This window comes from Ahaetulla prasina, chromosome 2, assembly GCF_028640845.1.
Source record: "Ahaetulla prasina isolate Xishuangbanna chromosome 2, ASM2864084v1, whole genome shotgun sequence".
NCBI lineage: Eukaryota > Metazoa > Chordata > Lepidosauria > Squamata > Colubridae > Ahaetulla > Ahaetulla prasina.
Window position 1 is genome coordinate 280,783,312 of NC_080540.1, and position 25,408 is coordinate 280,808,719.

At 42.2% G+C, this 25,408-nt stretch overlaps 1 protein-coding gene across 1 annotated transcript in view; it reads left to right on the forward strand.

Annotated features, from left to right (window-relative positions):
- Positions 1 to 10,860: 10,860 nt before the first annotated feature.
- Positions 10,861 to 25,408, forward strand: part of ADAMTS12 (ADAM metallopeptidase with thrombospondin type 1 motif 12) — a 190,730-nt gene continuing 176,182 nt past the window's right edge. The window contains exons 1-2 of the mRNA XM_058170200.1: positions 10,861 to 11,126; positions 14,498 to 14,856. Coding sequence (XP_058026183.1) covers positions 11,000 to 11,126; positions 14,498 to 14,856 — 486 coding nt within the window. The 5' untranslated portion in view covers positions 10,861 to 10,999. The remainder of the gene's footprint in view (positions 11,127 to 14,497; positions 14,857 to 25,408) is intronic.

The window sequence follows — 25,408 nt, forward strand, 5'->3', positions numbered from 1 at the left end:
ACTGCAGGTTCAAGTCCCACCAGGCCCAAGGTTGACTCAGCTTTCCATCCTTTATAAGGTAGGTAAAATGAGGACCCAGATTGTTGGGGGGGGGGCAATACAAGTTGACTTTGTATATAATATACAAATGGATGAGACTATTGCCTTACACAATGTAAGCTGCCCTGAGTCTTCGGAGAAGGGCGGGATATAAATTCAAATTAAAAAAAAAATCTGCTTCTATGGATAGACTATGTTTAAAATATATTAATGAAGAAAGATCAGATATGAAACAAATCTTGCTTGATGCACAAACAGTGGAATCAGTAATACTAGATTTTAAAAGTTCTTTAAAAGGATTTCAAGGGATAGAAGGAATTTAAAGTGAAAATGCAAGTGGCAGGTCAAGAAAATGACCCTGATAAGGTCTATTGGATATACAATAGAAGCTGGTTTAAGTTTTGAATGTTAAGAGGGAGATATAAATAATAAACCAAGAAAATGACCTGGATAACGTTTGTTATTGGATTTACAAAGCAGGTTTATTAAAATCTTGAAGAAGCCTTTGCTATGGGACAAACACTGTAATGTATTTTGAACTTTGAGAGGGAATTTTGGGCGGGAAAATTGCACGTTGCTGATTGGTTGAAGCCTCAACCAAAAGAGTATTTAAAGAGGGGTTTTTGCCGGTTGTGTTCGCTGGGGTCACAATAAACTAAAAAGCTGTTGTCACTCACTGGTCTCCTGCCTCTTCATTGCCCGAACTTAACAAAATCCTATCACAATATTTGAATGAACTGGAAAGTACGGCTTTTAGAGGTAAAAGCGATGAAAATAAAGTTGGTTAAATGTTTTTATGAAATTCTGGCCATGTTTTATGGATTTTTTTGCTGATATCAGGACTGAGTTAATGTCCTAAGGATTAGTTTATAGAGGAAGGATGAGTTATAGGAAGCAAAGATATCTGTTTGTAACCTTATAGGAGGTGAAATACCCACTTACATACAATATGTTGTTCTTTACATTCAGATATCTGGACAAAAAAAAATCCTTTATTTTGAAGTCAGAGTAGGGCTTTGATTTCTTTCCTAATAAATCATATTTGTCAAGATTCTGGACCAGGGGTGAAATGCTCCCAGTTCAGACCGGATCACTCGATCCAGTAGCGATGGCGGCGGGTGGTTCAGAGAACCAGTAGCAAAAATCCCTGCCCCCACCCCATGCTCAGCTGAGCTGCGCGATCATCAGAGTTTTTTTTTTAACTTTTAAAAGCATTTTAAAGCATTTTAAAAGCGCGATCATCAGAGGTTGTTTTTTTAACTTTTAAAAGCATTTTTTCTTTGGCAAAAAAAATTCTTTTAAAAGTAAAAAAAAAAAGCCTCTGATGAGCCTCAGCCGAAGAGGTTGTTAAAAAAAATGCTTTTAAAAGGCTCTGACGATCCCAGCTGAATTGCCTGATAGTTAGAGGCTTTTTTTCTTTTAAAGGCCAAAAAAGTGCTTTTAAAAGAAAACAAAAGCCTCTGATGATCAGGCAACTCAGCTGGGATCGTCAGAGCCTTTTAAAAGCATTTTTTAAGAACCTCTTCAGCCGAAGAGGTTGTAGAAAAAATTCTTTTAACAGTAAAAAAAAAAAGTTGGCCATGCCCACCCAGTCACGTTACACCCCCCCCCACCAAGCCACACCCACAGAACTGGTAGTAACAAATTTGACATTTCACCACTGCTCTGGAGGCTCCTCTGGAGGATGTTTTGACCACTAGGGCAACTGGTGAGAAATCAAGAAGGGGAACAGTCTTCCCTGTGTCTGATTCCCACTGTACTGCTAAATAAATCTCTCTGTTTAAGAGAGATTTAAAAAAAGTATTTCCTTTCCTATGAATTTCTTAATCTACTTTTTATCTCAATTATAATGAATGTCTGTTAACAAGTACACACAGCTGAGCTAAACCTGAACTCTTAGTAACATTTTTCATTTTGAATGGCACCTATTGTCACGTAATTACTCCAGATTCTTTTAGGACTCTGTATATGCTCTGGAGACCCTTTCCTAACAAGACTTCTCCAGTTTAAATCTCCTGTACTTTCTCTACTCTAATGCCCTGCAGATCGGTGTTGGGATTCAGCCAGTTTGGGAAAACCAGTTGTTAAACTGCTGGTTGGCCCCCTCCCTGCCCCTTCCAGGAATCCCCCTACACCCCGTTTTGGCTCCCAGATAAGTGCACGGAGGCCGACTAGGCCCAAAATGGGGCACAGGGGGGTGCGGTGTGGCCCCTGCGTGCCCCGTTTTCACTCCCAGGGGAGTGCGGGAAGCCAAGTGCTGCCTGTCACACCCTTTGGCCACACCCACCATGGCCACGCCCACCCAGCTGGTTATGAGGGCAGAGAACCAGTTGTTAAATTATTTGAATCCCATCACTGTTGCAGATACGTCGTCCCCACGCAGCTTTTTAGTTATGCTTTCACTCATCTGGAAGGGAAGACTGACTTCCTGAGTCCACTGGCTGGCCTATTTGTCTTTCATTACATTGTATGCCCCCCTCACCCCCAAAAAATTGTTTAAGCAGCATGTTTCAAATGTTTCAAATAACGGTAATCTGCATGGAGAGAACTCCTCTGGATTGGAAGAGTTTCAAAGGAAATGCACCCCAGTTTTCTTTTATCTCTTCCTGTGTGATGAGAAGCAACAGCTTGCTCGGTTCATCTGGAAAGCAGCTTTTGCTGAAATCTGGAGTTATTAAAAGGGGATGTAGGGGGAAAAAAATCTGGTTCTTCCAAAGGAAAATTGTTCTTCCGAAGTTTCAGATCTGTAAAACTGTCAGTTATGGAAAGTCCTTCTTTTCAAAGTTGTTCAACCAATCACTTTAGCACTCCCCTCCTGATCGCAAATGCCCACATTCATCTGAATCAGGAGTCTCCAACCTTGGCAACTTTAAGCCTGGAGGACTTCAACTCCCAGAATTCCCCAGCCAGCAAAGCTGGCTGGGGTATTCTGGGAATTGAAGTCCTCCAGACTTAAAGTTGCCAAGGTTGGAGACCCCTGATCTGAATTATGGCCCCATGCATATTAAGTCAGCATGATTAAGTATCAAAGAAAACGGTTTCCATCCATCGACATAAGGTTTTTGCCTGATGTAAACAAACAAGGGGCCGAAAGTCTGTAGAGATTCTCAGTCATCCAAGTCGCTGTTGTCCCAAAGGTGCTTTTTCAGGAGGCAGCTGAATGTCCTTGTTTTTTTTTTCTTTTGAAGACGTTTCACTTCTCATCCAACTCTGACAGGACAGTGGGGAATGGAAGGAGCTGCCATACCTTTAGGAATTGTGAAGGAAAGAATATTTTAACTGCTGCTTTTTTTATTACACGGTGGCTCAGGGGCTAGGACGTTGAGCTTGTCGATCGAAAAGTCGGCAGCTCAGCGGTTCGAATCCCTAGTGCTGCCGTGTAACGGGGTGAGCTCCCGTTACTTGTCCCAGCTTCTGCCAACCTAGCAGTTTCGAAAGCACGTAACAATATAAGTAGAAAAAATAGGGACCATCTTTGGTGGGAAGGTAACAGCTTTCCGTGCGCCTTTGGCGTTGAGTCATGCCGGTCACATGACCACGGAGACGTCTTCGGACAGCGCTGGCTCTTCGGCTTTGAAACGGAGATGAGCACCGCCCCCTAGAGTTGGCAATGACTAGCACGTATGTGCGAGGGGAACCTTTACCTTTAAAGCTACTGTACTTTCTGAAATATTATCGCTCCACATTCAGAACCCTTTCCCATTGGCTATGCTGACTGCGGCTTCTGGGTGTTGTAGTAAAAACTAGCATCTGGAGCAGCAGTGGGTTTCAAATTATGTTACTGCTCAGTTCGTGCACACGCCTGCCTTCCACACATGCACCCAGCCTTCTGCGCAGGTGCTTTGCTCACACGCGCACCTTCCGCGCATGCGCCTGGCCTCAAAAACGTGCCTTAGGATGGCATAGAGCTGGGGCAGGTGGGCAGGCCCACCCATGATTTCCGCTACCGGTATTGGGTGAACTGGTCAGAACCAGCTGAATACCATCTCTGATCTGGAGGTCTAAATTTACTTTTGCTGTAGTGCAGCAGTTCTCAACCTGTGGGTCGGGACCCCATTGGGGGTCGAATGACGATTTGCCAGGGGTCGCCTAAGACCATCGGAAATATGGGAAGTATACTTGCGAGTTGAAGAATCGCGCTCCAATGTTGACTCCACAAGCCAGCTGCAGGCTCTTCAAATCGCTAGCCGAATTCGGCTTCAGGCGCGATCAATTAAAAAAGAGAGAAATCTTTGCTTTGACGTCTCCCTCTCAAGCCAGCTGCAATCACTCCCAATTGCTAGCCTAATCTGGCTTCAGGCGCGATAAACTTAATAGGGGAGGAGTCTCCGCTTTAATGCCTCCATCCTCAAGGCAATCGCAAGCAGTTCAGATCGCTAGCCTATATGGCTTCAGGCGCGATAAATTCAGAACGAAGTTAATTTTACGGTTGGGGGGTCACCACATCGTGGGGAATTGTATTAAAGGGGTCGCAGCACTATAAAGGTTGAGAACCACTGCTGTAGTGTAAAGTAAGAGCAAGCTTAACCCATAATTAGATTTTTTTTTCTCAGCCATGATTCCCACGGCTTTCGACTTTGAAAACCGTCCGATTATATCAGCAGAACAAAGCTTCTCTAAAACCAAATAAGGCAGCATTTAATAAATTTAGGATTAGAAATATAACCAGCTTTGCTTTTTAATTCCAAGGGCGGACTCCAAACGCAGGACCCCAAGCAAGTAATCAAGGCCCACTGCAGTTATTTATTAGACAGTACTACTGGAGAGAGACACACCCCTGAAAACTAAAAGAGACACTCATATTTATACATTTCAGAAAGGAAAGGAAAATGGTGCATGCATAAATATTCATAAGTAATAACATAATAGATCTCAGGTTAACTTTTGCTTTTCTGTTATCTACAGGGAACGATGGTTTTAGTTGGGGGGAGGAATGCATCTTGAGAATCAGGGGTTGCTATGGGAATCTTCTGATAAAAGTTGCCACAGGTTGCAGTGAGCTACAAGGACGCATTCCTTATGTCTCAATTTGTCTTTTAAACAGTCCCATTGCTGCCTGTGTAGATTTTGACCTTGAGGGATGCAATAAACCAGTTCAGTTGCTGTATGTTTGGACTTCTAGCCACTCTATGTACACTTTATGTACACTGAGAGCATATGCACCAAGACAAATTCCTTGTGTGTCCAATCACACTTGGCCAATAAAATTCTATTCTATTCTATTCTATTCTATTCTATTCTATTCTATTCTATTCTATTCTATTCTATTCTATTCTATTAAGACAGAACATTGTCCAGGGTATCATAAAGGTAGTCTACCCTAACAATACCCTAAGCGTAACATCTATCTCATTGTGACTCTATGGCCCCATAAACCATTATTAGGGTTTTATCTTAATATTTTATCTCACATATTGTATTGTCCACATACCATATATACTGTATATATGCTGATGCTTTACTTATATTTATATTAAAGTATTATTATATTAAAGCCAACACAGTTCTGGGCTGCATAAACAGAGGGATAGAATCAAGATCACGTGAAGTGTTAGTGCCACTTTATAATGCCTTAGTAAGGCCACACTTGGAATACTGCATCCAGTTTTGGTCGCCACGATGTAAAAAAGATGTGGAGACTCTAGAAAGAGTGCAGAGAAGAGCAACAAAGATGATGAGGGGACTGGAGGCTAAAACATATGAAGAACGGTTGCAGGAACTGGGTATGTCTAGTTTAATGAAAAGAAGGACTAGGAGAGACATGATAGCAGTGTTCCAGTATCTCAGGGGCTCCCACAAAAAAGAGGGAGTCAAGCTATTCTCCAAAGCACCTGAGGGCAGGACAAGAAGCAATGGGTGAAAACTAATCAAGGAGAGAAGCAACTTAGGAAAAATTTCCTGACAGTTAGAACAATTAATCAGTGGAACAACTTGCCTCCGGAAGTTGTGAATGCTCCAACACTGGAAGTTTTTAAGAAGATGTTGGATAACCATTTGTCTGATGTGGTGTAGGGTTTCCTGCCTAAGCTGGGGGTTGGACTAGAAGACCTCCAAGGTCCCTTCCAACTCTGTTATTCTATTCTATTCTATTCTATTCTATTCTATTCTATTCTATTCTATTCTATTCTATTCTATTCTATTTTTGTGTACCTGTGTGTTGTGTACCATGCACGTGTTAAATAAACAAATAAATAAAAACCATTCCATTCGTTCGAAAATTGATTTTTCCTACACAAGGCTAAACCAGTACACCCAGTTCTAAATCAGTCGTCTGGATTATGATAACAATAGGCTCCACTCAAGCCAACATGGTCAGTAGTGGGAGATGCTGGAATAGCCATTTGGATGGTCAGTGATTTTCCAGCCTGGTCTCAGAATTAGGAAAAGGAGCAGGTAGAAGCAAATGCTGGTCTAGAACTCTTGTCAATGTGTGAGAAGTGCCACTTTGGCACTCTCCGCCGCTCATGACTGTCCCAGACTTCCCTTTCATTTTAAAAACATCCCAATTTTCACTGTAAACTTGCTTTTATCTCAGCCTTGTTAAGAATCGGCACAGCAGAAGGAAGACATTTCTCTTATATAAAGTCAGCAGTCACTGAAAATAGGCAAAGGTATAAAAAAGCAAGGAGTTTAGTTTTGTAGGCGAGGTCCCAAACTGCTTGTTAATAATTCTGGAGAGAAATTCAACAAGACTGAGCAAAGAGCTTTTATTGGCCTATGGGGACTGCTATCAACTTGTTTTAATCCCATTAGCCTAACTTCTTAGTTCGAGTCCTTAAATGTCTATGAAAAACAATAGGTGCTTATTAGATAGTATGAATGATTTATAGCAGGAAATGTGGCTTGGCTTTGTGCTCTGGTTTTTTTCTCCATCCACAAACAGAGTTGTAGAAGGTCATCTTTGATGTGTGTGTTTGTAAACACTTTCAGAGATATATACTGTACTAATGGAAAGCAATATAATAAATACCTTTCGATTTTCCTTGAACAGACTTAAGCTGATTAGCAAGCATGGTTTCTCATTATGAATTTTATGGAAAAAGCATACTGGTAAGCATACAAGCTTGGTCTGGTGATGTAGTGACCTAAGTCCAAGTAGTTATTACCAGACACAATCAGTCCTAAACAAACATATTTTATTAGAACAGCTGAGAATTACTTCATTCTCAGCTTAGTCCAAATAAATTCCAAAACAAGTCCTTCAGAAAAAGTCCTTTGGGCTTATCACAAACCATTATCTTCTTTGGCATCCTGCCAAAGGTTTTTTCTTGGCAAAGCCCCACAAAGTTCAGAAACAAGAGACGGCGAATAGAAACAGATGTAGCAACGTTGCTTTCCTACAAGAGGCCAAGAGCCATTGCTGCTCTTTTAAGCCTTATGGGAGGGGCCAATCAATCAATCTCCTGGCATACTCCCGAGTCATCCTTTTTGCTTTCTTGCCTTTTGGCAACTCTTCACATGTGTGCACTAGGAACAGGTTCTTCCTGTTCCTCTGCCTCTCTGCTGTCTGCCTCCAGAGGAGGCTCCAGAGTCTGCGCATCAATACCAAATGGCCCTGGCCCCAGCTCTGCCTCTGACACAGAGCCCTCGTCCAGGCCTTCCCCAGACCCCAGGACTGGCCCATGGTCCTCCCCAGCCTCCTCACTGTCCGACTCCGCCGCTAGCTCCACGGGCTGCTGGCAGACCACAACAGGTGATCTCTTGAGTTCATATTCAGAGTGCCGAGGACTGCACTGAATGTAATCTAAATGTGTTGGCAAGGCCAGCATAGAAATGGGGCATCACATTCACACAAGACAGCAAAACTGAGGCCTGAGAAAATGAAATCCAGTGCAGCATTTTAAAGGCTGTCTACTCACATCACTATCAGAGAACTCCATTAACCCAACTGCATTTTCCATATGTGGAAGTGCAGTTGCGCCCTGGTGTATCATCTGTAACAACCCCAGAAGGACCAGAAAAGTAATAAAAGCTTGTGAAAGTTTGAAAGTTTTCAAAGCAATTTAATTTAATTGCCAGAAAATTAGTCATCTTCAATGGTTGGTGAAGTCAAAGTTTCACAGAATTGCAGTACCCTTTCAAACTTTTTGCATTACCCTGATCTATTTGTGTTGAGATTATATAGCCCGTTCACATCTAGGTAACATAACTCCTAAAATTTAATGTAATGTTCAGTCTTGTAAAATCTATTAAATCTCACCAATGTAAAGACATATATCCTAAATCTCCTCCTAAACTATAGCAAGGAAGAGGGCGAGTTTCACCTTTGATTATTCCTCTGTTTAGGGATCACCATAATTAACTATTGATGATAAACATATCTGTGGGTGGGATCTGCAAATTATCTCCCACTGAGAAATTAAGAGTGATGGATGGAGTTTTGTCTGGTGCAAAGAACCAGAACCACACAGTGAGCTGATCAAAATGGCTTCTTTATTGTTGCTTTCCTACTTACAAGAATCTCACCAGACTGACTAAATTCTCTTGGGAACAGGCAGATAAAGGCTGCAGGAATTCGGGTTGGGGTGGGGCTGTCTGGCCTCTGTCACTTCCTTCCATGCAAAGACTCCAAGCTCACCAGTCTTTTCACTCCTGTGCCTACTCTAGCTGGAGATTCCACCACACTATTCTCTATTGAATTAGAATGAACACAAGTTCACCAGTGGGTTCCAACAGGAAGTTTAACTATCTAAGATGCTTTGTTTGAATGACAAAAACATATTAATCTCACAACACATGGTTAAACTCACCAGGATTTCAATTGCAAAACTGTTAGCATCTTAGACAAAGTCAAATAAAAAAATATATTAAAGAATTCCTGATAGATTTGCATTCAGCTAAGTCAGCCATCAACAGACACATAGAGATAAACCACACGTACACACCATTAAAAAAAAGACAAAACAAAACTAGGAAAAAAACCAAAACTACTACAAAGCATCCAGGGGTGGGTTCTACTTACCTTTACTACTGGTTTGCAACGGGATCGTCCATGATGACGTCTGGGCAGGTGGGCGGAGCCTCCTACAGCTTTTACTACCGGTTCACAAGAACCGGACAGAACCGGAGCAATCCACCACTGAAAGCATCCCTTCAGCAGCTCACATTCAAATAAGGAGGGACCAGACAAATAATCAGGCAGAAAACAATACAGTAATTAAGAACCCAAGGAGGAAACTATCCCCGTCCCCAAAACCCTGGCAGGGTAACCTACTGCAGTAAACTCATACTGATGTTGATGTTGGGTAATGAAATCAGCCAGCTTGGCCTATTTGTTAAGGTAGCAGACTAGAAACCAGTAAACGGTGAGTTCTAGTCCTGCCTTAGGCGTAAAAACTGGCTGGGTGACTTTGGGCCAATCACAAGAGACTGAGAGTTCTAGTCCCACATTGGGCATGAGAGTCTGCTGGGTGACTTTGGGCCAGTCACTCTCTCTCAGCCCAACCCACCTCACAGGGCTGTTGTGGAGAAAATATGAGAAGGAAAGACTCTTTGATTTGTTTGCCCCCTTGAGTCATTTATTAAAAAAAATAATAAAGGTGGGATAAAAATGAAATAAAGACAAATAAATGTCTGCAAGCAAAACATCCAAACTCTGGAAGCACCCAGAACTCCAATGCCCATGACTTTTCCTGAGTACAAGGTGCAAAATAAATAAGTTAAAGGAAGGAATATTTTGGTTAAAGGTTAGGAAAAGTATCTTCCTAGTAGGCGCAGCAATTTGGCAATGAAACCAGGCATCCTTGGTGGGGCTGGCTTGATATTAATATAATATAATATAATATAATATAATATAATATAATATAATATAATATAATATAATATAATATAATATAATATAATATAATATAATATAATATAATATAATATAATATAATATAATATAATATAATATAATATAATATAATATAATATAATAACAGAGTTGGAAGGGATCTTGGAGGTCTTCTAGTCCAACCCCCTGCTTAGGCAGGAAACCCTACATCACTTCAGACAAATGGTCATTCAACATCTTCTTAAAAACTTTCAGTGTTGGAGCATTCACAACTTCTGGAGGAAAGTTGTTCCACTGATTAACTGTCAGGAAATTTCTTCTTGGTTCTAGGTTGCTTCTCTCCTTGATTAGTTTCCACCCGTTGCTTCTTGTCCTGCCTTCAGATGCTTTGGAGAACAGCTTGACTCCCTCTTCTTTGTGGCAGCCCTTGAGATATTGGAACACTGCTATCATGTCTCCCTTAGTCCTTCTTTTCATTAAACTAGACATACGGAGTTCCTGCAACTGTTCTTTATAAGTTTTAGCCTCCAGTCCCCTAATCCTCTTTGTTTGCCCTTCTCTGCACTCTTTCTTTCAAGACTATTCATTCTTGATCTTTTAAGCCGAACTGAAGAAACTCCATAGCCCTCCTAACTCTATGTTTCTGTGATGCTTTGGATTTTAGCCAGGAGGAAACATTCCCTAGAAAGGGTGTCCAGCCTTGGCAACTATAAAAGTTGTGGACTTCAACTCCCAGAATTCTGGCTGGGGAATTCTGGGAGTTGAAGTCCGCTAGGCTTAAAATTGCCAAGGTTGGAGACCCCTGCCCTAGAAGACGAGCTGAAATGAGGTGGATGGGCTTCTTTTCCTTTTTTGGTCCAGCAGCCCTGCATTCTGCCACATGTATATGAAAAAGGACACCCTACGAGCTGCCTCTTAGACCCTCCTTCTGCCCCGAAATCAGACACCAAGACTTCTAATCACTCCCCCTGCCAGGAAAAAAAAACACACAAAAAACCCAACCGACTCCGTCTTTTCTCTTTTAGAAGAGATTCTTCTCCTCTCCCTCCCCCTCCCTTTTTTTCTTTGAGCATTAATTTTCACCGTCCCTGGCCATACAATGTGACTGGGTGCCTTCCTCCCCCCCCCCCACTTAGTCATTTTTAAATAAAGGAAGAACCGTTTGGGGTTTCCTGCATCCAAAACATGTCATGCATCCAAAGAACTTGGATTGCAAACTTTTCCTTTTGGGTTCACCTCCTTAGTATCCAGGCATTTTGCTATGCTAGAAATCCTCCGCCCGGGAGATTTGTCTTCCCAGACCCGAAGCAAGGTCAGTAGCTTTTTGTTTGGTTTGGTTTGGTTTTAAAAATTACAATCGCGGAGGAAAATGGGGCATCTTTTCTTCCACATTCCTGCGCTCTGGATCTTAAGTTTGCAAAACAAAAGGACCCCCCTCAGCAAGTAAGTCGCTAAAATTTCTCCTCCTCCTCCTCCTCTGAATGCATCTAAGCTCTTTGGATTTATTTAGGTTCTGGTTATTGAATATCATATCATGTAACTTGTTTCTTCTCCTGTAAAAAAACAACAACAATCACTGCCCACCGCAGCTTGTTAAGTGGAGGCAGAAACATTGTAGAAGATTTAAACCGCAGAGACGCTGGCAAATCATTTCCCCTTCTACAAAATTGGAACTTGGTCGAAATTGTGATTATTATTACCCCATCCTCTTTGCAGCCTGATAACTGGTGACCTTGTCTCTTCCAAGCTGAAATTACAAAATACTACTACTACTACTACTACTACTACTACTACTACTACTACTACTACTACTACTACTAATAATAATAATAATAATAATAATAATAATAATAATTGAAATGATCATTGATGATCATTTTCTTTAGAAAAATCATCTTCGCTCCAGAAACCACACTGAATGGGATTTTGAACAACCGTTTTTCCGGTTGCAGTTTTCTAAACTCGGACTGAGTTTGAGCAGTTGATTCATCAGTGTTTTTTTTTTTTTAAATATCTGACTCAAGAAAAAAGTAATAATTAAGAAAAGGGGCTTTTTGTCTTCCAATTTTGGCTCCAAGAAACAGTTTTATTATGACGAGGTCTATACATTGCACAAATCCAGCAAAAGCTATGTGAGAGCTGTTTATTGTTCATAGCCGTTTTGCATGAACGAGGAATTGTTTTGACATTTTGAGGCCCTCGGATGCAAGTCCTGGGACTTGCACTTAAATAATATGGATGGGGTTGGTTGATATTTTCACAGCTGTTGATTGTACAATTTGAACAGAATGTATGACAGTCAGATGCTCTGGGGATATTGCACGTTGTAATGGGTTGGATTCTGCTAAGAATCCTCTGCAAGGACCGCTCCATTTCTTGAGTTTCATACAGGTAATCCTTGATTTAGAACAGTTCGTTTACTGACCTTTCAAAGTAACAACAGCACTGAAAATAGCGATAACACTTATTTATATACCGCTTCATGGTGCTTTACAGCCCTCTCTAAGCCAGTGGTTCTCAACCTTTATAGTGCTGCGACCCCTTTAATACAATTCCCCATGATGACTGATTTCAACATGTATTTGAAAGTGGGACTAGATGTAAGAAAGCGGAAGGCGAGATTCTTTCTTCCATTTCTTTTAGTTCGGATAGTAAGTACTCAAAATGATTTAAGAATATCTCAGCAAAAAAAAGTTTTAGGGGTACTTAGCATCAGTATTCATCTTTGAACTGAACTCAACCCTCGGTGATTTCACTGGCAACACTAAGTCACTGCCTTGTTTGGAATGTTTCTTTTTATTTCTCAGTCTAGTTCTGGACTTTCACAGTTGTCTCTCACTGAAATATTATTCAAACAGAACCCTGATTACATTAGTGAGATTATTCAAGGTGAACTAGGTGTTCCCATTTGTTAGAAACATAGCATGAACTACATAAGAGGAAATTATGCAAAGAATAATTTTAGATGGAATTCATCAAAACAAAATGACTTGATGAGGACAAGCTGAAGTTCATGGGGTCATCATGAAAGTATTTTATTTATATATTTGAAATGAAACATAGAAACAAAATATTCTCATGACGACCCCATAAGGTTTATCTTGTCCTATATGTTATTTACATTGTCCTTTAGGTAACGTAGAAAATAAGAACAGTTTAAGAATTCATTGTGCCAATTAAAAAGATTATTAAACTAGAAAGTAAAACACAAACTATTACAAAGCTTGGCTTGTCCTCCAGATATGTTGGTTAGAAATTCTGGAAGCTGTAGCTCTAATATTATCTTGAGAATCATAAGATGAGGTTAGCTGACCTTGAAGAATAAAATATTTCCTAGAGATGAATTCCAGACAATGAAGAAACTATGCTAAAATTAAAGTGTAAAAAGCTAATCTTTATTATATTGATTATATCCATAATTTATATATTTACCTATTTGTTAAATTTATTCGCTGCCCATCTCACATCTCGCTGTAAGGCTATTCTGGGCAGCTTACAACATAATGCAGGGGGGGGAAAAGATAAAACATGTAAACGTAACAATAGCAAAGGAATATAACAAAAATAAAAGATGGAAATAACAATAGCAACAGCATGTAACACTTCACAGTGCTTTACAGCCCTCTCTAAGCGGTTTACAGAATCAGCACCTTGCTCCCAACAATCTGGGTCCTCATTTTACCCACCTCGGAAGGATGAAAGGCTCAGTCAACCTTGAGCTGGTCAGAATCGAACTGGTGGCAGTTGGCAGAATTAGCCTGCAAAACTACATTCTAACCACTTGCGTCATTATGGCTCTTGTGCAATAATATGAAAATAAAGAAGATGGACAGAGCAGGAGCAGGAAACGTAGGTGGGAGGTGGGGTCAGCTAATAGCCACCTCCAGTGTGGAACTCTCCAGGGGTGAAATTCAGCAGGTTCTGACAGGTTCTGGAGAACCGGTAGTGGAAATTTTGTGTAGTTTGGAGAACCGGCAAATACCACCTCTGGCTGGCCCAAGAGTGGGGTGGGAATGGAGATTTTGCAATATCCTTCCCCCAGGAGTGGGGAGGGAATGGGGATTTTGTGGTATCCATCCCCTGCCATACCCACCAAGCCACACCTATAGAATCGGTAGTAAAAAATTTGAATTCCACCACTGGAACTCTCCCATTTGTTCCCTAAGCCAGGTTTTCAGGCCCTTCGGAAGGATAGGAGAGTGGGGGCAAACCTTGCTCTGTGGGGCAGGATTTTCCAGAAGGCTGGTGCTATAGCAGATAAGGTTCTTCTGGGTCCCATCAGTCAGAGTTCCTTATTCATGGACCGATAATAAATGAAGAGTTTCTGAAAAACGTTGGGCATTTAAAAGCAGCAAGAATCTTGCCTCACAAGTTAACTGATCTCGCTGCCACATGGCAATTATTTAGGCGCACTGATGAGGAAGATCTCATTTACCATCGGCCTATTGAAATCAGATCACAATTAATTTATTTCAATAGACATATTATTAAGCAGGATATAAACCCAATGTCTCAAACATGCTTCAATGGTTCAAACGTTGAAGTTGGCAGGGGAATAATGTTAATTTACTGTAAATAGATTACAGTAAATGTTATCTACTGTAAATATAATAAACTCTAATATTAATAGTGATCATTTTTTTTAAAAAGCTAAGTTTTGATTCTCTTTTTTTAATTCCCTAGATCAATTTGTTAAAGCGCTGGAAGATTACCAAGTGGTTAACCCAGAAAGAGTTGATGGAGATGGACATTTTCTCTCCTACCATTTACATCTCCATGGGTCAAACTTCAGGGGGAAAAGAGATTCCAAGAAAAAGGACAGTAAAGCATATTATAAAATTAGGCACAAAAACAAGGATCTCTTCTTTGACTTAACTCTTCACCGAGAATTACTGTCCAATAATTATGTTCTGGAAAAGCGCTACGGCAACTACTTTGGTGCTAAGATCACTCCAAGCGTAGTGTCATGTCACCTTCTTGGGACGGTCATGGATTCTGATTCCAGGAACGGAACAGCGGCGATCAGTACTTGCAATGGGCTAGTAAGTGACTGAATTATTTGGAAATCGTTATCACCCTTTATCATTGTAAAAGGAAGATAGTCTGAAACCAGCCCAACCTTAGGAATAAAAAAACCTGATTTTTTAAAAAAAGTTTTTTATTAATAATTCAAAATTAAAAACATTGGACATAGATATGACATCACTGGTTCCAAGCATCTTCCAATACTTTAAACTAATACATAATTTTTTTTTAAATTTGCATTTATATCCCCCCTTCTCCGAAGACTCAGGGCGGCTTACACTATGTTAAGTAATAAACATAATAAACTAATGATAATATAATAATATATTTCTTAAACCTTATATGTTATTTACACATAGGTAAAGGTAAAGGTTCCCCTCGCACATACGTGCTAGTCATTGCCGACTCTAGGGGGCGGTGCTCATCTCTGTTTCAAAGCCGAAGAGCCAGTGCTGTCCAAAGACGTCTCTGTGGTCACGTGGCTGGCATGACTCAATGCCAAAGGCGCACGGAATGCTGTTACCTTCCCACCAAAGGTGGTCCCTATTTTTTCTACTTGCATTTTTATGTGCTTTCGAAACTGCTAGGTTGGCAGAAGCTGGGACAAGTAACGGGAGCTCTCCCCGTTACACGGCAGCACTGGATTCGAACAGCTGAGCTGCCGACCTTTTGATCGATAAGCTCAACATCCTAGCCCCTGAGCCACCGCGTTCACATAATATAATAATAATTTATACCTTATTTCTATACAATTATACATATCTATAGATACATATACCTAGCTATACAATTCACATACTGATTTTGTCCGAGGCTGATCGGACACTAGTGAAGTCCTATACTAGGACTTACCTAGTGGCACTGAGGGAAGCGAGGCGTTGCTACGCCTCCTCCCTCATTGTGTCGGCAGATAACCGCCCAGCCGCCCTGTTTCGGGTGACTCGTTCCCTCCTTCATCAGGGGGAGCGGGATGACCCGTTGCAGGGACGTGCTGAGGAGTTTAACGGTTATCTATACGATAAAATCGTTCAGCTTCGGGACGGTTTGGACCAAAATTGCAGTGGCCCAGGGGAGGCGTCCGAGGGTGGTCTTGGCGATATTTTATGGGATGAGTTTGACCCTGTGGCTCCCGAGGACATGGACAGGTTGTTGGGTAGGTTGAATGCCACCACATGTTTACTGGACCCGTGCCCCTCCTGGCTGGTGCTGGCCACCCAGGAGGTGACACGAGGCTGGCTCCAGGCAATTACGAGCGCCTTGGTGGAGGGAGTCTTCCGCCGCCTTGAAAGAGGCGGTGGTGAGACCCTCCTCAAGAAGCCTGCCTTGGACCCAGCTGTTTTAGGTAATTATCGTCGGTCTCCAACCCGCTCGCGAAGGTTGTAGAGAGTATGGTGGCATATCAGTTTCCTTACACCTGGATGAAACTGTCTATCTAGACCTGCTCCAGTCCGGTTTCCGCCCGGTTACAGCACGGAGACGGCTTTGGTCGCGTTGGTGGATGATCTCTGAGGCCAGGGATAGGGGTGTTCCTCTGCCCTGGTCCTATTAGACCTCTCAGCGGCTTTTGATACCATCGACCATGGTATCCTGCTGCGCCGGTTGGAGGATTGGGAGTGGAGGCACCGCTTATCGGTGGTTCTCCTCCTATCTCTCCGATCGGGTCGCAGACGGTGTTGACGGGGGCAGAGGTCGGCCCGAGGCGCCTCACTTGTGGGTGCCGCAGGGTCGATTCTCTCGCCTTTGTTCAACATCTATATGAAGCCGCTGGGTGAGATCATCAGTGGCTTCGTGTGAGGTACCAGCTGTACGCTGATGACACCCAGCTGTACTTTTCCACACCGGGCCACCCCAATGAAGCTATTGAAGTGCTGTCCCGGTGTCTGGAAGCCGACGGGTCTGGATGGGGAGAAACAGGCTCAAGCTCAATCCTCCAAGACAGAGTGGCTGTGGATGCCGGCATCCCGGTACAGTCAGCTGCAACCGCGGCTGACTGTTGGGGCGCAGTCATTGGCCCCGACGGAGAGGGTGCGAATTTGGGCGTCCTCCTGGACGAACGGCTGTCCTTTGAAGATCATTTGGCGGCCGCCTCCAGGAGAGCTTTTACCAGGTTCGCCTGGTACGCCAGTTGCGCCTTTCTGGACCGGGATGCCCTATGCACGGTCACCACGCCTCGTGACGCCTCGCCTGGATTACTGCAATGTTTCTACATGGGGCTCCCTTGAAGGGCATCCGGAGACTGCAGTTAGTCCAGAATGCGGCTGCGCTGGTGATAGAAGGAGCCTCGTGGCTCCCGGGTGACACCTATCCTGCGCAGACTGCACTGGCTACCTGTGGCCTTCGGGTGCGCTTCAAGGTGTTGGTGACCACCTTTAAAGCGCCCATGGCATAGGGCCGGCTATTTACGGGACCGCCTTCTGCTACCGAATACCTCTCACCGACCTGCGCCTCACAGAGAGGGACTCCTCAGGGTGCCGTCAGCTAGGCAGTGCTGCCTGGCGACGCCCAGGAAGGGCCTTCTGTGGGGCTCCCGCCTCTGGAACGAGCTCCCCAGGACTTCGCCAACTCTCGGACCTTAGAACCTTCCGTCGTGAGCTTAAAACACACTTATTTAGGTGCGCAGGACTGGACTAGGTTTTTTAGATTTTTAAATTTTTGAAATTTTAAATTTTATATTGATTTTAATTGGTTTTGGTAATCAGGCTGGTTAGAATAAGTTTTTTATTTGTGTTTTAATCTGTATTTATATGTCCTTTTTATATGCCTGTTAACCGCCCTGAGTCCCTCGGGAGATAGGGCGGTATACAAATGTGATCAATAAATAAATAAATAAATAAATAAATAAATAAATAAATAAAAATGGACCAAAATAGCATTATAGGAAGAATTACCTGATACCTACAACTGGATTTTGTAGGAAAATTTTATCTTGAGGCCTTCTTAAATCTGAGCAATTGTGTGTACTTGATGGCTGTTGTTCTAGGATTGTTAGACCTTGGGGGCTGGTAGTCATCTTTAGAATTCAGAGAACATCACTGCTTTCATAAAAGCACAGAGGGAGATGATCGATTTAGAAATAGGAAGTAAAAACAAAATAAAATAATAAAATAAATAATTGTTGTTATGGAAGGGCTTCTCAGTCACTAGTAGAGAAGCCACGTGGATTGAGATTGTGAATATAACACATTCATCCATCCATTCATCAATCAACAGTAGGCATCTTTAGCAGTGGTTACTAGCACAAACAGAAGTGGCAAGTGTGACCATATGACACTAAAACCTGATCTCTATTTCTGGGTGTGTGGAATGTGTGCAATACATGTTAAAAAATGTCTGGGCTTGGATCCTCTAGCTGCACCTACCAGTTGAGCCCATTGTTACAGATGCACATCTGTACATGCATATCATCACATCTGTTTCTCCAGAAGGCAAATTGGAGATGTGGAAGGGAAAAAAAACAATAGTAAAACCACAATTTGTCCACACCCTAATTGCAAGGACAACCATTCCTACATCCTCAGCCCTCAAGGTTAACGTGTGGAGGATGGAGCTGACTGCACTAACATTAGGGGACCTTGGGTGACAAAGTGTGAAATACCGTATTTTTCGGAGCATAAGACGAACTTTCTCCCCCCCCAAAAAGTGGGTGGAAATGTCTGCGTCACACAGCGAATATTGCGGTTGGAGGAGGGGGTTGGTACGGTGCCGATCATCTGTTCTATGCCGATCATCTGTTCTACGGTGCCAATGGGAACAAGCAATTCCCATTGGGAGAAGGCAGATTCACTTAACAAACATTGCAAACATTATAACTGCAGTAATTCACTTAATAACTGTGGCAAGAAAGGTTGTAAAGCAGAGAAAAACTTAATTATCTCACTTAGCAACATAAATTTTGGACTCAGTTGTGGTCATAAATCGAGGGCTGCCTGTATTTGTATCAAATATATTTGGATTTGGATGCCGGCATCCCGGTACAGTCAGCTGCATCTGCAGCTGACTGTTGGGGGCGAGTTAGTGGCCCCAAAGGAGGTGGTTCGCAACTTGGGCGTCCTCCTGGATGGACGGCTGTCTTTTGATGAACACCTGGCGGCCGTCGCCAGGAGGGCCTTTTACCAGGTTCGCCTGGTTCGCCAGTTGCGTCCCTTCCTTGATCGGGATGCCTTATGCACGGTCACTCACGCTCTGGTTACGTCTAGGCTGGATTATTGCAATGCTCTCTACATGGGGCTGCCCTTGAGGTGCACCCGGAGGCTGCAGTTAGTCCAGAATGCGGCTGCGCGAGTAGTAACGGGAGCCGCTCGTGGCTCCCACGTGACATCGCTGCTCCGTAGCTTGCACTGGCTTCCTGTGGTCTTCGGTGCGCTTCAAGATTTTGGTAACTATCTTTAAAGCGCCCATGGCTTAGGACCCGGTACTTACGAGACCGCCTGCTGTTACCTTTGCCTCCCACCGACCAGACGCCGCACAGAGAGGGTCTCCTCAGGGTGCCGTCCGCCAAACAGTGTCGGCTGGCGGCCCCCAGGAGTAGGGCCTTCTCTGTGGGGGCAGTGGCGCTCTGGAACGAACTTCCCCCCGGCCTGCGTCAAGTGCCTGATCTTCGGACCTTCCGTCGTGAGCTCAAAACATATTTATTCATTAAAGCGGGACTGGCATAATTAGTGATGTATTTTAATTGGGTTTTTTAATATTTTTAACTTCTTAATTTAAATTTTAATAATCAGCCTTTAAAATTTGCTCTTTTTAATTGTTGTTTTAAATTGTATACATCTTTGTTTTTGTTTTTATTTTGGCTGAGTCCTTCGGGAGAAGGGCGGTATAAAAATTTAATAAATAAAATAAATAAAATAAATAAATATAAGAATAGCTCTGTAAGATTAGAATGAAATTTCACGGAACCTGTCTTTAGGTGACCAATGAGATAGTTTCTGAAAAACTTGAAAAAGCAGCAATCAAAGGCCCCGGTGACCCATGCTTCCAGCTTGAGGCTCAAATGAGCTCTTAGATTTGATGCAATATCGTTTCTATAAACCATAAAGAAGGCTGAGTGCCAAAGAATTGAGGCCTTTGAACTATGGTGCTGGAGAAGACTCCTGCGGGTCCCTTGGACTGCAAGGTGATCCAACCAGTCAGTCCTAGAGGAAATCAACTCCAACTGGTCTTTCGAAGGCCAGATCCTGAAGATGAAACTCAAATACTTTGGCCATCTAATGAGAAGGAAGGACTCACTGGAGAAGAGCCTAATGCTGGGAACAATTGAGGGCAAAAGAAGAAAGGGATGACAGAGAATGAGGTGGCTGGATGGAGTCACTGAAGCAGTCGGCGTGATCTTAAATGGACTCCAGAGGATGGGAGAGGACAGGAAGGCCTGGAGGAACGTTGTCCATGGGGTCACGATGGGTCGGACACGACTTTGCAACTAACAATAAGCTTCTATAAAGTTATCCAGTCCTTTCTTTATAGAGACTTAAGATCATCTTACCATGTCTTAGATTCCTTTTCTGTCCTTTCCTTGTCTTCTTTTGTTCCTTCTTTTCCTCATGTATAAGAACTAGAGGTTCTGCTACATAGCTGCAGATCACTATTTTTTGCAGCTTCTGGAGATGTTAGCCTTTCAAGGTAGACAAGTTTAGGAAATGAGGGTTACGGGGACTCTTGAAATGTATTGAGATTTGGGGCTTCATAACAGAATATTGCAACCTGTCAAAGCTACTCTCAACTTCAACAGATACTCAACACAACCAAGATGGAATTGTGCTGAGTTTCTTTCCCACACTTTTTACTTTCCCAGGACTCAACTCTCTTCTCTGTAACCGCCGGGCATTCCCTTCCTCCTTCTGTGAGTCAAACCCACATTCTGTCACTGGGACCCATTCCAGCCTTAATTACTGAAAATCCATGATTTCTGTTCTTTTAAGACAGGAAATATGAAAAGTCACATAAGACCAATAGGCTTAACCTCAAATTCCCAAGAAAAAAACAAGGGAAGAACCATGCTTTGCTCGGTCATTAGACTTAGTCAGATGCTCTCCTTCATCATCTGATGATGTCCTGATAGCCAAGATAAGGGACCCAGATTGTTGGGGACAGTAGACTCACATTGTAAACCACCCTGAAAGAGAGTGCTGTAAAACAGGGGTCTCCAACCTTGGCAACTTTAAGACTTGTGGACTTCAACTCCCAGAATTCTGGGAGTTGAAGTCCACAAGTCTTAAAGTTGTCAAGGTTGGAGACCCCTGCTGTAAAACATTACCGGGGGGGGGGGTATATAAATCTAAGTGCTATTGCTATTGTTATTGCCATCATCTTAAATTATTGTGATCCTCAAGAAAGCTTGTGATGCTTCTGGCTCTACTGTAAATTGCTGGTCCCCTTTCTGTCATCTGCAGATACTGGGGATGTAGCAATTGTAATCATCACTATAAGGTAAAGGTAAAAGTTCCCCTCGCACATATGTGCTAGTCATTCCCAACTCTAGGGGGCGGTGCTCATCTCCGTTTCAAAGCCAAAGAGCCAGCGCTGTCTGAAGTTGTCTCTTTGGTCATGTGACTGGCATGACTAAATGCCAAAGGCGCACGGAATGCTATTACCTTCCCACCAAAGGTGGTGTCCCTATTTTTCTTTCTTTTTTTAAAAAAAAAGTTTTTTATTGATTTTACAACAACACAACACGACACAAATATACATAACACAAACACATAATATGTGTTTTCTTTTTACATGTCAGTTTTGTTTCTCATACTTTCTACTTTATATATTCCCCATTTTTCCCCTCTTTTATTATCTTTATCGTCCCTTTATATCTAGTTTTATTCATTATTTATTTATTTATATTTAGTTTTATTTAGTCCCTATTTTTCTACTTACATTTTTACATGCTTTCAAACTGCTAGGTTGGCAGAAGCTGGGACAAGTAACGGGAGCTCACCCCGTTAGGCGGCACTAAGGATTTGAACCGCGGAACTGCCAACCTTTCGATTGACAAGCTCAGCGTCTTAGCCTCTGAGCCACCGTGTCCCATATAATAATCACTATAATATAATAATCACTATAGGTATAGGCATTTGGAGGAAACCTTAACAATATCATGCGTATCATGATGTCATTGTGAAATTGCACACATCATGTCATTTGTGCAATAATGTCATAACACACGCCATGTTCTAAGTCTCCAGAGATGCCCAGGATTAAAAGTTTGCAGTTCCTACCTATCAGGGGTTGTCACATTTGTGAAAATGTACTCTATTTTAACATTGAATGTCAAGGGTCCTTTGGTGGCCATGCATTTCTTTTGACAGTAGAGATACCTCTAGACAATTTAGGTTTCTATCACCATGGTAACCTGGTTTAAACACTCCGAAAACTCGAGAGACATGTCATCTGGAGCAGGAAAAGAAAGACAGAATTTCTCTTGAATTTTCAAAACAAGGCATTTGGGTTGGCTCAAAGCCAGAATATCTGGAATGTGGAGAACAATTTGAGTTTTGGCCTAGTCCGTAATTTAAAAAAAAGGAGAGAGACGGTTGCTTAGTGAGCTGGCAGGCAGCTGCAGCCTGCCAAATTCCAGCCCCAAGTATGTTCTTGATCCTTAGCTCTTCCTTCTTTCCACAGATTAAACAAAGCCAATGTAAACATTTCAGAACATTCCCGCCCCCTTTTGGCTTCCACCCCATTAGAGAGAAATGAAAAAGCTTTGCTCCCTGGCAGGTCTGTAAAATCTCCTGGAGCTGTGTTCAAAAGCATACTCGAAAAGAGGGCCCGATATGGCTAGAAATAAGAAACGGTCTTGTTAGCTCTGTACAGGTAACCATCATAAAAAGTATCTGGAGAAAACCTTCAAATAAGAGTATCAAAGAGTTTGGTGTCAAGCATTGCCAAGAAAAGGGGCCAGGATCAAAGTGCAATGGCAAAGACAGCCCCTCCCTGTCTAGGGCAATCCAGATGTCCTGGATTACCATTCCCATAATTTTCAAAAAATAGTTGGAGAAAACTGACATAAGTTTTATTCTAAACACACTGCATACTGAATAACCAGGCTCTTATTCCTGTCTTCTATTAGGAACAGGCCTCAAGGTTTTCAAAGGGATTCTGAATAAAACTGAAGTTTTAAAAATTTGCAACCCCGATTTTTAAGAGTTCAATTATTATTGTTGTTGTTGTGATTGTGGTTGCTGTGGTTGTATGGTGTTGTGGCAATAACCAGGAGACCACACTGCTATTGTAGAGTAGTAGCTTGCCAAAGTTCCAGTCCTCTTATAGGAAATGCTTGCATGCTTCCCAAGGGGGCCAGAGGAGAGTAAACTAGTTTCGCACCAGAGAGAAAGAAAGACGAGTGGTTCTTCTTGCAGGATCAGCCAAGGTCCCCTCCCTTCCCAAATCTGCCTTACAAGCAGGCACCAGAATGGGAAAGTTCAGAGCCATCAGATATCTGACTGCCTGCACAGAGCACCAGCTTGTCTTCCCAACAAAGTGGTACTTTTCTATCTATTTGCATAACTCTTAAGTGGACAGAAGCTGAGGCGAGTGACAGGACCTCACCCTGCCACACAGTGCTTGGGCTCAAACCGCTGGAGCTGAAAACATCTCCAGCGTCAATAAGCCACTGAGACACCCCGCCTCTAAAGAGTACAATGTACACATGGCTTCCTTGCATGCTTCTTTATACCTTTAATTTCTCTTTCTGTCCATAAGAAATCTACTGCTTCTTAGCCTTGATATTTCTGCTGCATATTTATTTGTTTGTTTATGTGTTTATGGAAATTTGTATTGCTGCCTATTCGCACATGGCGACTCTTATATAAAACAGTAAAACTAATAATTCTATGGATCCTTTTTAAAAAAAATGCATATTAGATTTCCTATTTGTCCTTTTAACATCCCTTGAACACCTGCCTAGCCCAGATCCAATGCTGTTAATTCCAGATTATGAAATCTATTTGTAAATCTTCAGTAGTTAGGGAAATAATCTCCTTACGTGCTCGTGGACACCCTCGCTATATTAACGAATTCCCCTCAGGTAGTCTAGTAGGCAACAGGACCTGTGTATTTTTCAAGAATTCAGATTGCTAATTAAAGAAACACACAGTTCTAATATTTCAGTGGTTCCCATCTTTCTGTTTCCATTTTTCATGATAGTAAATGACAGTTAAGCAATGCTTTCCCTCCCTTCCCTGTAGAGCAAGATCAAAGTGGTTTATATGGTATAAGAATGTTAATTTAGCCTTGAAGAAATAATCAGTAAGGGGCTGTTTCCTAGGTAATCCTTGCTTTCTGAGCTAAATCTTTACAAGCATTTCCTACCCACTTCTGCAAATTCAGTAGGCTTTGAAAAGTTGCGTGGGGAAGAGAAATCAACCTGTGGGAAGAAATATCCATCTGGTTCAGTTCCAAGCCGGGAGAAAGACACTGGAAACATGGAGGCTGATTGGAAAGATGGTTTAGTGATGAAGCAGAACCACCAAGCACATGATTCTAGTGCAGCTGACCACATGGAGTTGTGAGTGGGAGGCTATTTATACCTTCTCTTGGGCTTTGAACTTGAGCTTCCTGTTCCTGTGCAAGAATATGTATTCTATTGGCTATTGTCAGACTCCCATAGGGCCATGTAGGGGCTATGTAGGGGTCATGTAGGGGTCATCGCTGACTCTATAGGCAAAGTGCAACCTCTATAGGTGTTTGTCTCAGCTAAGTTTGGTTGAAGTTTCTGAGAGTGATGGAATGATGGGGCTTGTGTTCTGAAAGGATGTTGGGTAATTCCTATTTTGGCTGAGGGCTAATCCTACCTTTGTTCAGACCTTGCTGCAGGGAATTTCAAAATATCTTGCCTTGAATTGATTTCTGCTGCAGTATTTGCTTTGCCTATGAATAGAGCTACCTAGATACTTGGCTTCCTTCAATAAGCTCTTTATCTCTTAAGTGCTGACATCTATTGAGGGCTACTAAGAAAAGTGGGGGCTGCTTTCTCTTTCTAAAATAACATGCGTCTCCATTTCTCATCCAGGGAAATATAATATTCTGCCTTTTTTAAATATTTCTCAAAATATTTCATTCTTCTAGGAGAGGGTTGAGTGCTAACTTTCTACAAACCCCACAGACCTTTAGCCTTAGACCTGCTTCTGAGATTTGAAGGCATGAGAATAACACCTTGCATGCAATGAGACCGATTACTGTATAGACCTGGCTCGGATCAAAGCAAAACAATGCTGGCCCTTACATTTCCTGATTGCTTATTTGTATCCTATGACTATCATTAACTGTTGTATCATTAAGTGCTAAATTTGTACCCTATGACTATCATTAAGTATTGTAAGTGTTGTACCTTGATGAAGGTATCTTTTCTTTTATGTACACTGAGAGCAAATGCACCAAAGACAAATTCCTTGTGTGTCCAATCACACTTGGCCAATAAAAAAAATTCTATTCTATTCTATTCTATTCTATTCTATTCTATTCTATTCTATTCTATTCTATTCTATTCTATTCTAATTTAGTCTAGTCTAGTCTAGTCTAGTCTACATGGCGGTATTGTTTTGAAAGAAGGTGAATCCTTTTAATCGTTTTCCATGGTGGATA